The sequence below is a fragment of the Montipora foliosa genome, chromosome 2 (genome assembly GCF_036669935.1).
Source record: "Montipora foliosa isolate CH-2021 chromosome 2, ASM3666993v2, whole genome shotgun sequence".
Classification (NCBI taxonomy): Eukaryota; Metazoa; Cnidaria; class Anthozoa; order Scleractinia; family Acroporidae; genus Montipora; species Montipora foliosa.
In genome coordinates this window covers 42855233-42870960 of record NC_090870.1, presented here as the reverse complement: position 1 = coordinate 42870960, position 15728 = coordinate 42855233, and the positions used below count along the sequence as shown (strand labels likewise).

The 15728-nt window shown below is 39.5% G+C and overlaps 1 protein-coding gene across 3 annotated transcripts in view; it reads right to left on the bottom strand.

Moving 5' to 3' along the window:
* Positions 1-7318: 7318 nt before the first annotated feature.
* The window catches only part of LOC137990819 (carbohydrate sulfotransferase 10-like), a 16546-nt gene continuing 8136 nt past the window's right edge, over positions 7319-15728 (bottom strand). For all 3 annotated transcript variants that reach the window (XM_068835926.1, XM_068835925.1, XM_068835927.1), the window contains exons 2-4: positions 14923-15077; positions 13385-13437; positions 7319-9082 (exon numbers count right to left, since the gene is read on the bottom strand). In XM_068835926.1, the coding sequence (XP_068692027.1) occupies positions 8183-9082; positions 13385-13437; positions 14923-15001 (1032 nt within the window). In that variant the 5' untranslated portion in view covers positions 15002-15077 and the 3' untranslated portion in view covers positions 7319-8182. The remainder of the gene's footprint in view (positions 9083-13384; positions 13438-14922; positions 15078-15728) is intronic.

Sequence of the window (15728 nt, the reverse complement as noted above, 5' to 3'; positions counted from 1 at the left end):
GAAAGCGTATTATTAGCTGTAGTAGTATTTTAATTCAGTAAAACCCTCCCTGCTCGCAAGCGGGATTCCTGAATAAAATTTTCGATTTTGAATATTGTTGCTTTGGCTATATATTGGATAAAAGCAAACAATTTTAATTTTGCTTGGAACGACTATGGCAAAATGTAATTGCAACTAAAAGGTTTCCTTATGATATCGGTTAATATTCCTGCTAAATTCACTTTAGAATTATTTTTGAACAACTGAAATACATTTCTTAACTTTCAGAGACCTCTTGCGTTGCTTTTTTTCGTCAGTCTTAATATATTTGCCTCCATGGATCTCTTGAATGGCAATTTTAACAACTTAATTTTGAAAACACAGCAGAAATGTTCGCATTTTCTGTTGGATGCGGACCCACGCGAAAACAGTATGTAACTATTTAGTCGGCAGAGAAAACCGTTTGGAAATTTATTGGTGTCTTTTTTGCTCCATTTTTAAGATATTTCAACACATGAAGCTCCAAGAACGAATTTCCACTCAAACACTGTCACAGCAACCGAGACTCACGTTGACCTTCAAATTTCCTAAGATATTTCCCTGGTAGCATCGTTGACTCAAAGGAGAATCTCGCTGGCATAGAAAGGCACTATGCAGTCAAAACATTCGTCGGTTTTACTGGCCTAAAAAAGAGTATTTTTTATCGAGGGAGATCTGATTTTAATGTACCCGATGGCAGCCATGTTTAATTTCATCTATTGAAGTCACATGGCAAGGCGTCGACCAATCATTTGTCGCCAGTGAAACCGGGTTAGTGTTAGCGTGGGTCACCTTGCTTTTTGCTTTTACGTTGGACAAGGCCCCAAGAAGTCGAAGGACAGAAGCTTCGGGAAACCGCCTCAGTAATTGAAGTCAGAAGTTGACCAGTGAAGGACCGTGAAGAACCAAACAATGAAAATCACACTTGTTCTTAATTAATAGCTGGAAGAATTGGAGATAGTCAGCCAGCAAATCGAAAGTCATAAATATCTTACATTGAGCTAAATGCGTTAAGTACAACATCATAAAGTGATCGTGTTTCCGAACCTGTTCCTGAGAAGGAACTGACATATCGCTGCTAAACCCAAGAGGAAATATGCGCCGGCACTAAGGTGGAATGTCCGACGCAATAATTCAAGGTCCATTCATGTCACACCATTTCACCTTTGTAGAAAGGGGGACAAAGCTAAACTGCAGGATATACCCAGCCACTTATTTGTATGCGAATGGCGTTTATTGTTATATGCGTCGTAATTCAGTCGATGTCGCTGCAACTTAAACAAAAAGAAATTGCGATATGCATTTTTAAAGAACGACTGATCCAAAACAGTGACAAAATGCCAGACGTTAAGTAGTACTACGTTTAAAGATTACGTGTTGTAATCAAAGGTGTCATGAAAAATGGTTTGAGCATTTACCTGGTGTTAGAGGAGGAGACGCCATTATTTCTTTGATCTTTGAAATAAGATAACCTACCGGTCAGTATAAAATGCAGACTACAGAGTGCAGGTTCCAGATTGCAGATTGGGTTTAAAATGCAAACTAGGTACAAAATGCAAACTGCAGACTGGGTCCAAAACTGACTGTTTTTCTTTTTTTTTTCCACTTGACAAACATAAGATACAATATATTTAACAAAATAAGTACAGTGAAAGATGAAGTGGAAAGGGCAAAGATATAGTAAACTAATTATATGCCCTTTAATTAAGTACATTTATTTTAGGATAAAAAGTAAACTAGAGAGGAGAGAGTAAACGCATAGTAAATAAATATACAATGTTGGAATTATCAATACTGAGCAAAAAAAAACTGGTAAAGTGCTTTTTTAAACAGTTTTCTAGTTGGCTTGTTGCGTATAGATAAAGGAATATCATTCCAATAATAGCACCCTAAGATAGTTGAACAAAATTTTCTTATGTTTATTCTGAAAGATTCTGGATTTAGGTGTTGTAAGGATACACTTCGAGTAGCGTAATTATGTTGCTCAGATACTAGAGACAAGTTAAGGTTCGACGACTTCTTATTAATTAGGTGATCATAAAATAATTGACACGTGTATAATTTAACAATGTCGGGAAGCTTAAGTTAACCAAGGTTTGCATAATGGGGAGTAATATGATCACAAAGTGGCACATTGTTGATAATTCTAACAACTTTGTTTTGTAGTCTCACCAATTGTGACAATGGCGCCTCGTAATCATTGCCCACAGTACGCAACCATAGGTTAGATAGGGGTATACAAGTGCATAATAGATACTTATCAGAGATTGGGATGTCACATGTGGTTTTAGCTTAGCGATAATATTGACACTTTTACTAATTTTACTACTAACATGATAAATATGCTCATGCCATGACAGGAAACAATCAATAATGAGCCCTAAATATTTAACACTATATGACTGTTCTAGGTACTGATCTGCTAATTTTATAGGAGGATATAGATTAAAACTAATTTTTTGTCGTGGTTGAAAAACCAAGTATTTTGTCTTACTTAAATTCAGGGTTAATCTGTTTGAGCATAACCATTCATAAATAGCGGGCAGTTCAGAGTTTATCCTCTGAAGCAATACATCTAGGTCTTTCCCAGTTGCAGTTAAAGAAGTAGCATCCGCAAATAGTCTTACGGAAAAATAGTTGGTTGCTTTTTCAAAATCATTTATATAAATTAAAAAAAGAAAAGGGCCTAAGATCGATCCTTGAGGTACTCCAGAGTTTACCAAAAGAAAGTTAGACTCCACACCATTGACAAAAACTTTCTGCTTCCTGTTGCTTAAGTAAGACCTAAACCACTAATTTTCATTACCTCGTATACCATATAGGTCTAGTTTGGCTAACAAAATAGAATGGTTTACTGTGTCAAATGCCTTGCTTAGGTCTAGAAAGAGCGATACAGCATACTTTTCTTCATCAAGGGCTTTCGTTATCTAGTCATCTATTAAATCTACCAAGCAGTCAATTGTATTGTATCCAGATCGAAAGCCGTACTGATTAGGTAGTAAGATATTTTCAGTCAGGCAATAGAATATCAGTTGATTGAGAATGCACCTCTCAAAAATTTTACTCAATGCACAGAGAACTGCATGTTATGACTGCATAGTGCGTTTCTATGCCAGCGAGATTCTCTTTTGAGTTAACGGTGCTACCAGGAAAATATCTTAGGAAATTTCAAGGTCAACGCGAGTCTCGGTTGCTGTGACAGTGTTTGAGTGGAAATTCGTTCGTGGAGCTTGGCCGGCTAATGAACTAACATTTTGGTTTGAATTCATGTGTTGAAAATATTTTTAAAATGGAGCAAAAAACACACCAATAAATTTCCAAACGGTTTTCTCTTTTTCTCTTGCTATGATCAGCATACAAGTGAATAATCATTTTGATTCCAAGCTCGATTCCTGCATATCTGAGTACAGGAAAAAGCATGGTTGTGAAACTACTTTGCTCAGACTCACTGAAGATTGGAAGCTGGCTGTGGATTCTGAGCAATTCAGGGGCACCCAACGTCAATTTTCGGAAAATATCTGTTCGGAAGACGATTTGAGATCTAGAATTTTCGGAACATTTGTTGTAAAATTTCGTGCTTGCCTGCCTGTCCTAGGACTTTCGAACATCTGAAAAATGGTATAATTGCCCATTTTTAACGGATTTTTACCCTAAAATGGTCACCTACAACAACACGTACATTCTTAACACAATAAAATGGCCGGAAATTCATCTCGCAAAAACAGTAGTTCACGAATCACGTTTAATTCAAATCTTTTAATTAAAAAAATTCGTTCGCGTGGACATGAAAAGATCTTACTGTCTTTAATCTCGAATCATGAATAAGAAAAAAATTAAATTATATATATATATATATATATTTTTTTTTTTTTTTTTTAATATTTAAACTTTATTGGGTTTCAATTATGATACAAGAATAATCTATTCAAAAATAAATTAAATAAATAAATAAACAAAAGAAAAGATAAAACACCCAAATGGACGAGCACGAACGAGACCGAGGGACCCATGCGAGGTGCCGCCCAAATTGAAAATTTGATCAAAAATCTAAAAAACTATACACAAATCATACAAGCGAGTGAACTATGAGCGGTGGCAAGCACACGATCTTACAAGTGACCAAGTGCACGGGCATTCCACGTCAAATGTTGTACGCAAAAGGCTCGTCAGAGTTTGTTTTTAAAAGTTTTTAAAAACATCGCTACTGGAGAAGCTACTTTCAGGCACACATTTACAAGTAAAATTCCATAACTTTACAATCCTGTTAAAATATGAAGCTTGAAATGCAGACGTTTGACAAATAAGGGTTTTTAATAAGTTGAAGGAATTAGTAAGCCTAGTACGGCCATGAGTTACAAAAGAAACGAAGCCATGTACATTTAGATCTATTTGTCCGTACAAACATTTATAGAAAAATGTCATATCTTTAAGCTCTCTATCATAAATTAGTGGTAGCAAGTCTAATCTAATGTCTTTCGATTTCCTTATAAGACATTTCTCCAATGCGAGACCGCAGTATCCATCGAGTGGCTCTTCTCTGCACGCGCTCTATCTTGCCTTGTAGGTAGCTATGACTTGGAGACCACACTTGCGTTCCATAGCAAAGTTGCGATTTAACAAGGGACAAATATAATGTCCGTTTGACTGCTACATTTAACAATAGTGGGCAAGTACGCTTTAGAAGACGAAGTAACTTATTCGCTTTCGACACAATAGCATTAATACGTTTGACCCATGAAAGAGTGCTAGTGACAATGATTCCAAGGTCATTCTCTTCAGCCACGCGAGTGAGTTGCACGTTGTTAAGGGTGTAATTATAATGCATGGGTTCTTTCTTGCGTGTGACTGTCAGGACTTTACATTTAGAGATGTTAAATTGAATGTTATTATATCGCGTCCATACATCCATATTTGAAAGGGTGGTTTGCAAAAACTTCGCACTTGACAGCACCAAAGATCTTTGAATCGTCAGCATAAAGTGCGGTATTTACTTCACCATTTAAAGCGTTAGGTAGATCGTTAATAAAAATAACAAACATAAGCGGACCCAGGAGACTCCCTTGGGGCACTTGGGGCACTCCAGAGGTAACAGGGGCCCATTGTGACGAAGCACCTTCAGGAACTACTCGTTGAAAACGGCCAGAAAGATAATTAGTAAGCCATGAAAGCAAATTACCAGAGATCCCGTACGCGTTCAGCTTAGCAAGCAGAATGTTGTGATCTACACTATCAAAAGCTTTTGAAAAATCTAAGTAGATCACATCTGTCTGTATGTTCCTATCTAGGTTAAGCCCGACATCATGGAGAACCGAAAGTAACTGGGTCACACATGATCGATTTTTCAAAAACCCATGCGGAAGGTCGGTTGTCAAGCGCTTTAAGTGCTCATAAAGACGATTGAAAACACAGCGTTCAAGGACTTTGCTAGTAATCGGTAACAAGGATATCGGGCGATAGTGTTCAGCTAGTTCCTTAGAGTACCTTTTATGGATTGGTACAATATCAGCAGATTTCCATTCACTTGGGAGTTTGGCGCTACCAAGCGAATGATTGAAAAAGACTTGGTGCGATTTGATCACAACATTCTTTGAGAAGGCGAGCTGGAATTCCATCGGGGCCACTTGCTTTCGAGATGTCAAGGTTTTTCAGGTGGTCACGCACTTCGTCAACAGACACCTGTACGATTACGATTACGATTCACGAGAAAATATATCGCCCCATTCACGAGAAAATAAATCGCCCCATCACGCTTTACGTAAAAAGTATAGGGCACCCTCGTGAACAACCAAACAATAAAAATCACTGGCTATTAATAGCTGGAAGAATTGGAGATAGTCAGCCAGCAAATCGAAAGTCATGAATATCTTACATTGACCTAAATGCGTTAAGGACAACATCATAAAGTGATTATCGCTGGCTAAACCGAAGAGGAAAGATGCGCACTAAGTCCACCATGTTGGATGAATAGATGAGAAAGACTGGTGCCAAATGTTGCCTCGATCACATTCACTACGTACTTCCGGTTTTCCATGTGTTCCTCATTAAAAATGGAAGACAAAACAAGAAAGGGCGCAGCTGGAGGTGATATTTTGTCGTGTTTCAACAAGAGATCGAGAGTGCAAAAAAAGTCCTCTAACTTGGCCATGTGCAGCTAAATGTTAATAAATATTTGTGACTGATGTTGTTGCCCAGATTGCTGAAATGCCATTTCCGAGCTCCTAGATTTCAATCTTTTCTGGAGGAGCATGCCCCCAGACCCCCTAGGGAAAAGCGGCCACAGCCGCCTACCGGTATTTACCTATACCTATACCTATACTATTACCTATACCGGTAACACTATGGAACGAAACCTCCAACTCTCACAACTTAGCTATAAAAGGAACAAAAGCCCCGGGCAAACGGCATCAATATTTGCTTCAACATCCTTTCGATTTTGTTGAACGATGTTGACAGCTGACAAAAAATCATTTCCTTTTTTTCTTCAGATTTAGAAAGCGTGTTCGCTTAACACCTAAATGGGAAAATTTTGAGCTTTGAGTTTTATCCAAAGGTTGTTTATTTTGAGTGTAATTTCACGGTCCGCCATTACTCACGTTCAAAACTGACCGATTAAACCTCAGAGAGTTGGATCTAGAGAAAATGACGTCATTTACTCACTAGCTTAAAATTTCAGTGTGTAAACGCAATTTATTATATATGCAAAACACGGGTTAAAAGTCTGAAAGCCCGAAACTCCCGTGCTGCATATTAATTCAGCCGCGCACACACGCATTGCATTCTTAAACTAGTGAGTCTTTGACGTCATTTTCTCTTTGACCCAGCTCTTTCAAGATTTCAAAGTTAGTAATGGCGGACCAATAAATAAGAAAATTCCAGTTGAAATAAACAAGTCTCTTCTTAAAATCAGAACTTAAAACTTGGGTCAGTTAGTGTTTAGTTAACATAGTTTTCAAATCCAAATAAAAAAAAGATTTGTTTTTTTCGCCGTAGTACCACTTTAAGCACGTGACGTTTTTGAGTGGTGCACGGCAACCGGAAGTGAGCTGTTTTCCCTTTTAATAAAGGGGGTAGTTCTAAAGAAACTGTGGTGCTGCGTTGGTGGGGAAGTAGTACACAAAAATTTGGTTTTATCAACGGAGTTGATAATGTAAATTGACCGTACAGGGATTCTAAAAGATGACGTTTCCAGCGTTAGCCCTTCGTCAGAGCGAATCGAGGAATTACCATAATTCCTCGATTCGCTCTGACGAAGGGCTAACGCTCGAAACGTCAGCTTTTAGAATCCCTGTACGGTGGTCAACTTACATTATCAACTCCGTTGATAAAACCAAATTTTGTGTTTTCCCTTTTAACTTGTCTTGTCACTACCACCTTTATATTGCTGAGTATCTTTCCTCCATTAGAGATGATTAGGTTAAAAATCTGGGAGACACTACTGTCCTGACATGCGAATGTTCATTTCCGGTTGCCGTCCGCGGCTCAAAAACGTCGCGTGCTTTTGAAGGTTAAGTAGAAACATGTGTTAAATTTCTTGGAATTTGTATTACATATGACGTACAGCTTCTAGTTGAAAAAACACTTAAAGCAAAGGTTGAATGAGTTCTGGCAACACTGCAACGCAAGTCATCGTAAGTCCTAGCTCTTCATTTGCGTTTCGCCTAAAATTATAAAAGAACTCATCAACTTTAATTTAGAGGCCAAGCCGCTGTTGCTTGCAGTAAAGTCGCGAGGGCGAACATTCCCATTAATTTTCGTGTTTCGCTTGCAACCCGATGCATAAATTTGCAGGTACTCGATCCCGCCAGCTTACCTGGTCATATTACCTGCTAATTTACGAGACAGTTATCACAAATAGGCCATTTCCGAGTTCAAGTCTGCCTACCCTTCAAAGCGAGTCTAAGTGCAAAGTTTTTGTGATGGTAATTAGTTCTACTTTACATATGAATCAAAACTAATTTTCATAAGAAAAACTTCGCACTTAAACTCGTTTTGAAAAAGAGGCAGACATCAACTCGGAAATGGCCTATTACATTTCGTGATCTACTCTTTAGAGTTCTTGCCACAATAAATGGCGTCAAAACGTGGGTAAAAATTATAGTTTTTCTGTTCAACAATTTTCTGGACCCCAACGAACTAATCATAAATGCTTAAAGTCTTAAACCTTTCATTGTTGTCGCTTTTTGGTTGACAATTGTAAAGCTTCACCTGAAAAACCTCCCAAGAGGTCTGAGAGGACTCCTGGGAAATGGTAATTGAACATTTCATAGTCTTTCTCAAAGAGCTTAACAAGCTGAGAAATCTCAACTTCGGGAATAGTACCGAAACTTTTTCGCATTTTGGTTGTAGTGTTATGGGTGATAAAAGGTGGAAAAGTCGCGACTTTATCCATTTCAGTTCGTCGAAGAATGTAGGGAGCTTCTTCTTGCATATCGTTGAAGTGGCCAATAAAGTCAAAATTTATGTTGCAAGGAAGACAAAGGTTCTCGTACGTAGCCCAGTGACGATCTTCATTGAATCCAATGGTACTTATGTAGTGTATAAACTTCCTAAATGTTAACTTGTCGTGTGATCTCGGATCTACCGTGCTACGGAAGTAGTCCACCATTTTCTTATAATACGTTTCAGTGTAGTACACTTCCGGATTATGTACGAACTTGTCTTCATAGGCCGACAACAACCTCTCCAGGGGATCACGAACAAATACGAATTTAAAGTAAGTTCGAAGCCTAACTTCAATCTCCTCGGCAGAATAACCCTGACTAAGAAACTTAAAGTTCTTAGGATTGTGAATAACACTTCTATCGGCGACATTCGGGCGGTTGTCGAGAGCCAAGAACACCTTATTCCACTGTGTACAAGCCACCTTAGGAATAAAGCAATACACTACTTTATATTTGTCGTTTACCATAAAATAGCCCAATTTTTTTCGGTCAATGTTTCCTTTAGTATAGGTAAGATTGTGTGACTCGCAATATCTTCTGAGATATTTTTGTCGATCTCTTTGTCTTTGTTCCAAAAGCTGTGGATGTGGATCTATGGAGCCGCTAGGGGAAAGTGGTTTCACCTGTGGATGATAAAATTACACGCAGTTTGAGCAAGTTTCATGGAGATTACTTCAAGGGAAAAGAGAACCTGTCCAAGTAGTAAGCAAAAATAGCGCCCATATCTCACCCCCTCCCAACTGGAGGTATTAGAGAGTAATACACGAATCTCTGAACGCTTGTGAGGTATTTTCAATTTATCTTGCCCGCGCGCCCAGTGATATCGTGAATATGCAGTTCCCTTTGAATTAATTTTGTTTCAAAAACAAAAATGATTCTATCCGTCATCTGTTGCAGAGATTCCCTGACAACGCTCACGCGCAAAGCTGACCAACTTCGCGCTTGCTTTCCAACATGACCGAGTGATCAATCTTTTATCTGTTCAAATCTGGAGAAAATCTTACTACATCCGCCTTATTTTCCTGGAGAAATCCTGACATCTCTGGTGAATAGAAGTTAGAAAACACTTTTTTAGGAAGTTTCCTTGGGAATACAAGCAGTACTGCTAATAGTTTCGGTGGTAAACATGTCTTCACCGGCCGCTGGTGTTTTGGCCCGGGGGAGGGGAGCTAAAAAGGGCTTATGATGCCACTTTTGAAGGGCAAGAGGAATCTGCCTCAGTCTGAAACAAACAAATAACAAATAATTCAATGGTCACCGTTGCAAAAAAAGCCACAGCCTGGCAAGACTAAAACTGCTGACAGCGGTCTAATGGATTCTTTCGTCTAAGAGGTGACAAAGAAGACGAACAAACTGGCCCTGCATTGCCAGACAAGGTGGTCGCTGTGTTCAGAAGTATCTTTGAGGGTGCAAAACGGAAAGAAAAGATAAAACGGCCTGAAAACTGTAGTTTTCTGAAAGTAACAAAAGTAAATCCAGTAATCGGAGACATTGCACAATGAAATACTCCCAGCACAGATGCAAAGCTTCAAAAAATGCAAGAAACTTTTATTAAAGGTCTCATTCCCAAGTAACGCATTTAGCTAGGATAATTGCTGAGACTAATGAATGCAGTTGGTTGCAGCTTGTAGCTACCAATCACCAAATTAATCGTGTGTCGAGGAGGAAAGTTTAATTAAAGACAGATTTGGAAGAAGACTTCAAAGCAATCTGTAGCAGAAAACAAACAGTCGGCAGTGAGCTGTTTGGTGATGATCTGACGGAACGTCTTAAAGTGGTCACTGAAAGCAAAACGACTTACCGGCCACAAGAAGAGAGCACAATCAAGATAATATCAATATGGAGGGCGTAGTAATTATGCAAGGTCTTTTTTAACCACCAGAAGGGGTCGCTGTCACAGGGGACGATCCCCGGCCAAAGCTCACAGCAGGGCCGAAGAAGCCCGTATCCGTCCAAAAAATCAAGCAAAATCCAAACCAAGAAAGCAAGTGCTGTGAAGACCACTTAACACCTAAAGAAAGAAGTGTAAGCTGTAGTTATCAAATGAAAGTTGGAAATGCGACAGGAATCCTCTGCAGCATCTGTGGGAATTCGCAAGCTTGATAGGTGTTTCTGCGGATAATTGCTTTTGACAGGTATTATGGTATCATTTTTTCCAGGGGTTGAATATGGTCAGTTGTATTACCTCCAAATTGAGATAGAGAAAACCAATTCCCTGAAACGAGCCACAAACCAGAAAAATGCAGGAGGCTGTTGGTCCCCAGAGAAGCAACTCATGTACGTTAATCCAAGAGAACTTTTAGCCATTCAATCTGGTCTTCAATCCTTTTTCAATGACTGACGACATAGTCATATTAAAGTCTTCACTGACAACACAACTGCAGTATCTTTTCTGCGTAATATAGGCGGTTCCCATTCCACTCCCTGCAATGACATCTCCAGGGAGATTTGGTTCTAGTATAAGGTAACGGTAACTCATATCCCAGGGTCACAGAATACTAGCAGATAAGGTCTCACGGATCTTTCACAATGCCTTAGAATGGAAGCTCGACAAGACATGCTTTGATAACTTAGGGAAAATGTTTGACTATCCAGACATTGGTATGTTTAGTTCTAGACTCAATTTCGAAGTTAAATGTTATGCCTCCCGGGAACCTGACCCCAAGATGACTTTACACTGCATTGGGGTGAACATTTCAGCTATATGTTTCCTCCCTTTAGTGTCATTCCCCACGTCTTTTAGAAGATAGAGGAAGATCAAACGAAAGTGTCGTTAATAGCGCCCTAGTGGGAACCTCGGGCCTGGTACCCCAAGCTTGCCAGATTGCTGGTGGCCAGATCAGTACTATTGCCCCAAGCTTCCAACATTGTGAATTTATCGTTCAACCCAGAAAAGAAACATGCCATTTGGAATAAACTGCGATTGATGGGATGTCTACTATCAGGCAAACCAAGGCATTTCGAACCGAACTCAAGACATCATGCTTGACTCTTGGAGATCAGGTACAAAAAAGCAGTCACCAATTTTACCTCAGGATGTGGGTCCTCTTTGCAAGTTGAGGAGGTGCTGATCCCCCTTCAGCCACCTGTGAGTAAAGTACGTGACTTCCTTTCTGAACTTTACTGACGACTGTGGTCTTGGATACAGCGCGCTTAACACTGCAAGGTGCGCCCTGTCAACAACTATTACCCTGTTGTATGGAACCATGACAACTGGTTCACACTCTTTGATCCAAAGGTATATTACAGCTGCTTTCCAGACAAGACAAGCTTTCTCTTGGTATCAGACCACATGAGATACGTCTGTGGTCTTGAATTGTCTGAAGGAATGACATACTGTGAATACCTTGTCCCTTCAGCACCTCACCTTTAAGTTACTTATGTCATGAATGTGTCAATCCTTTCACTTAATGAACGTCTCTTCATTGCAGAAATCTTAGTCATCGTACACATTTGTCATCAACCATTTTGTTAAGAGTTCTTCACCAGGCCAACCTAAACCAGTCCTGTTTTTACCACAGTCTCTTGCAGACTCACGTTTGTGTGTTGTTGCTACACTTGAGGAATACCTTCGACGTACAGCCCCTCTCAGGGCGAATGAACACAAATTGTTCGTTAGTTATATCTCCCCATATAAAAGTGTAGGTAAACACACCATTGGAGGAAGGGTGGATTAAGACTGTTATGGCCCTGGCTGGCAAAGCTCACAGTACCAAAACGGCTACTTTCAGTGAAGCCAAGGTGTTTTATGTTCCCACAACATCTATTATAAATGCTGGCACTTTTACAACAAGCCTGTTGCGGTTGAGTGACGGGGAAGCTATTTGCGTAATGCAGGTAATAACAATGGAACAGTGGCTACTACCTTTCGATATTCAGAGATTGTTTTCATATTCTACACTTCATTATCCTAGTTGTGGTGACAGTTTCAGTGCAACCTTGATATGTTATGGCTCTTTCTCAGTATCGCCATCTCTAACTTCATGTTTGCCAGGCTAGACGGGCTTATTAGAATAAAGTTTACAGTTACTTCTTATATATCGTGTATCTCATGCCCACATGAAACTGTGCGATAGATGACGCATGAAGTTTGATCGGGATTCTATCCATCCATCTGTAGATCTAGAGCATGACAACGGTTAGAATCTCGATCAAACTTCAATTTCCAGGTAAGTCTCGTTTAAGCATTAATTTTAAAAATATATCTATAAAATTTTTAAAAAATGAGTGAACAAATGCAAAACGAAAATATGTCATGGGAGATTATTATAACCAATCGGATTCAAGAATTTTATAATAGTTACGATTCAACTCAACGCCGAACAAAAATAGAAAAGTGCAATTTTAAACATCGTCTGCAACAGGACAAAATACTACAGCCTAACATCACGAAGGAGACGCCCCTTTGCACCTGAAAGAAGACGAGTTCGTTATGTTCTCCCAGCGGGTGAACCAGCGTAGTCATGGACACTGATACTGTCCTCCCTAATCGTCGAAAGACGATACCAGCTCCTCAACAAAGACCCCGGACACGCCGTCCGACCCTTACCCTCAGGAAGAAGTCGGAGACAAGGAGACTTCTCTTCAGTTCAGTATGATTTCGGTCCCAGCTGTTAGCACCAATAGTGAAATGTTAACACTGGCTATCAAAATGCAAGGGCTACAAGAAAGGCTATCTGGTTACTCGATTAGCACAAGTAGTCAGGCCTCCTGATTGATAGATTTATAGTTATGTACTTCTTCGCAGGCTTTGTTTATTAATTTAATGGAATTGAACTCTGTTCTAATTATAAGGAGGAATATCCCAATTTGGCTCATTTGCAGAAAAAGCAGCAACGAAATGAACAGATTATAAAGTAAAGATGGGTGAAATACGATTTGTAGGATACGATAAAGAAAACTGGGGTTTAGGAGCTCGCACTTACCTTTAGAATAGGAGTAGTAGAAACTGGTTCTTTGATGTATTTCCTCGAGAATTCTGAGAGAACGAAAAAGAAGCAACTTTAATTTTTAAAACCTAACCTCTATTTTTTTAGAGGACAGGGAATGAATGACTAATACAATTTCTCAGCGAGCTGTCTTCTCGGAGTCAAGATTCTGGACTTTACTCTGGTTGGCAGAAAAACGAGAAAGATCTTGATCCCTGCTCCGATTGGTTGTAGAATTGCAAATACTACTTCCAGTGAAATTGTTCAACATTATACCTTCTGCTTTCACTTATTTTTTCACTCCTATATCAAGTAGCCACCAATAAAAAAATAGACTGGCTTTTAAATGGTCATTCTGCATTCCTTCTGCCGGGACAAACTATATGGGAAATTCAACATTCATTTAGAGGGGGTCTGTTCTTTGGGATATTGAAGAGTCTTTAAAAAAACCTTGCTTTACTAATTTTAGTGTTTCTTTAAATATTTTATGATTATATTTCATATTAATTTTGTTTATATTTCCTCTTTTTTTTCTCCCGACTCGACATTTTCGGTGGCCTCATGGTCAGTGCGCTCGACTCCGGGTTCGGGTCCTCGCCGCGGACATTGTGTTGTTTTCTTGGGCAAGACACTTTACTCGCACGGTGCCTCTCTCCACCCAGGTGCATAAATGGGTACTAGCGAATTTAATGCTGGGTGGGGTAGCCCTACGATGGACTAGCATCCCATCCAGGGGGGAGTAGAAGTACCCCTTGTCACTTCATGCTACAGTAACCGGAGATGGGCCTTCTAGGCTCGTAGCAGATTTTAAGTGACCTCGTCTCTATTCTTTGTTGTCGTTGTTTTTTTATGTTTGCCTGTCTTTCATGATTCTGATATTTGTGCCTCATAATACGTAATTCTTACACTCGTCATTTTAATCTCCCTAACCACTCCAAAAAACACATGGCTATCTGCGGCCTTTCCCTACATCTAGGTACGACGGAAAGCCGCAAGAATCTGGAACAAAAATTCATCTTCGAAATCGGCACCCTTAATCCTCACGGTATTAACGAACGCTTTTCATTTAACTAATGTATTCCTATTTTTCACGTTGCCATGTTACCATGTTACCATAGCGTAGCTCCTACCCTACTATAAAAACTACACATAACCCACAATTCCTCGATTCGGTCTGACGAAGGGCTAACGCTCGAAACGTCAGCTTTTAGAATCTCTGCATGTACGATGGCCAATTTACATTATCAACTTCTCTAGTATTGTGCATCACTTTGAGCCAACCTGAAACTGCTGGGAACGCGGAAGTGATTTAAAATGCACGTTTAATCTGAGTCAATGAAAGGCCTGAACTTGCAAACAGATCCAGCATAGAGTTTGGGACAGGGAAGGGTTGCTTTTACTGTCAAGATACGGACATCAATGAGTCCAAATCTGACACTTCTTTATGGTGAGAGGAGTGAAACACACATTCGATTTCCCCATTATACTTAAGTCACAGTACTCTTTGTTTGAAAACACATAACGCTAAGAATTACCTGAATAAATACTAAGGGCCAAGAAACAAGCCAGGAGAAGAGCTAACATAATGGTACCTTCTACAGCGCGCCCGCCCATTTCGACGAGATACTTCCTGTCAGTGTTTACACACTGCCTTCTTCGTGAGGCTTCCAAGGTACTAAGGACGTTCCTCCTTGAAAAAGACAAATGAGAAATGTTTTCATTAAAACCAACAATCCTATTATTTACACCAACGTGTCGAAGAATATAGGAAGGCTCCAACATCAATCAGCGAGCATTTCCTTCGCAGACAGTGAGACTGTAGAAGAACTCATCGCAAAATTTTGGAAGAAAAAAATATACGCTATAGGAAACAAAAAGATGCACATGAACAATCAGCAAGTGGTTAAAAATTTAAGATTTTTATTAGGCATGAAAACGGTTTAATTGGTGATAACAAGTATCGCTGACGTAAACTGAAAAGCAAGATATTGTGATCAACAGTATCGAAAGCCGCTGGGAGGTTTCAAAAGTCACAAAATTACAGTCTTGTGATTGTAATTTAAATAATTATCACAATATCATTTTGCACCACTTTTTGTGCTAAAGTATTGCCTGTAGGCCCTACTGAACTGTCTCGTTCAAGTTATTTTCCTTAATGTATCAGCTTTATCTTCCAAGCCGACATGCTCGATTGTACAAGACTCACGGCGGGCATTCTTCATTCTTCATTCAATTCCGAACATCTGCAGGAACGTCAGTACCCGGGAATGGATAAGTGTTGCCCTGCCTATATAGTACCATCCATTCCAAGACGCAACCTTCAGCAACACAATCGTTCAAG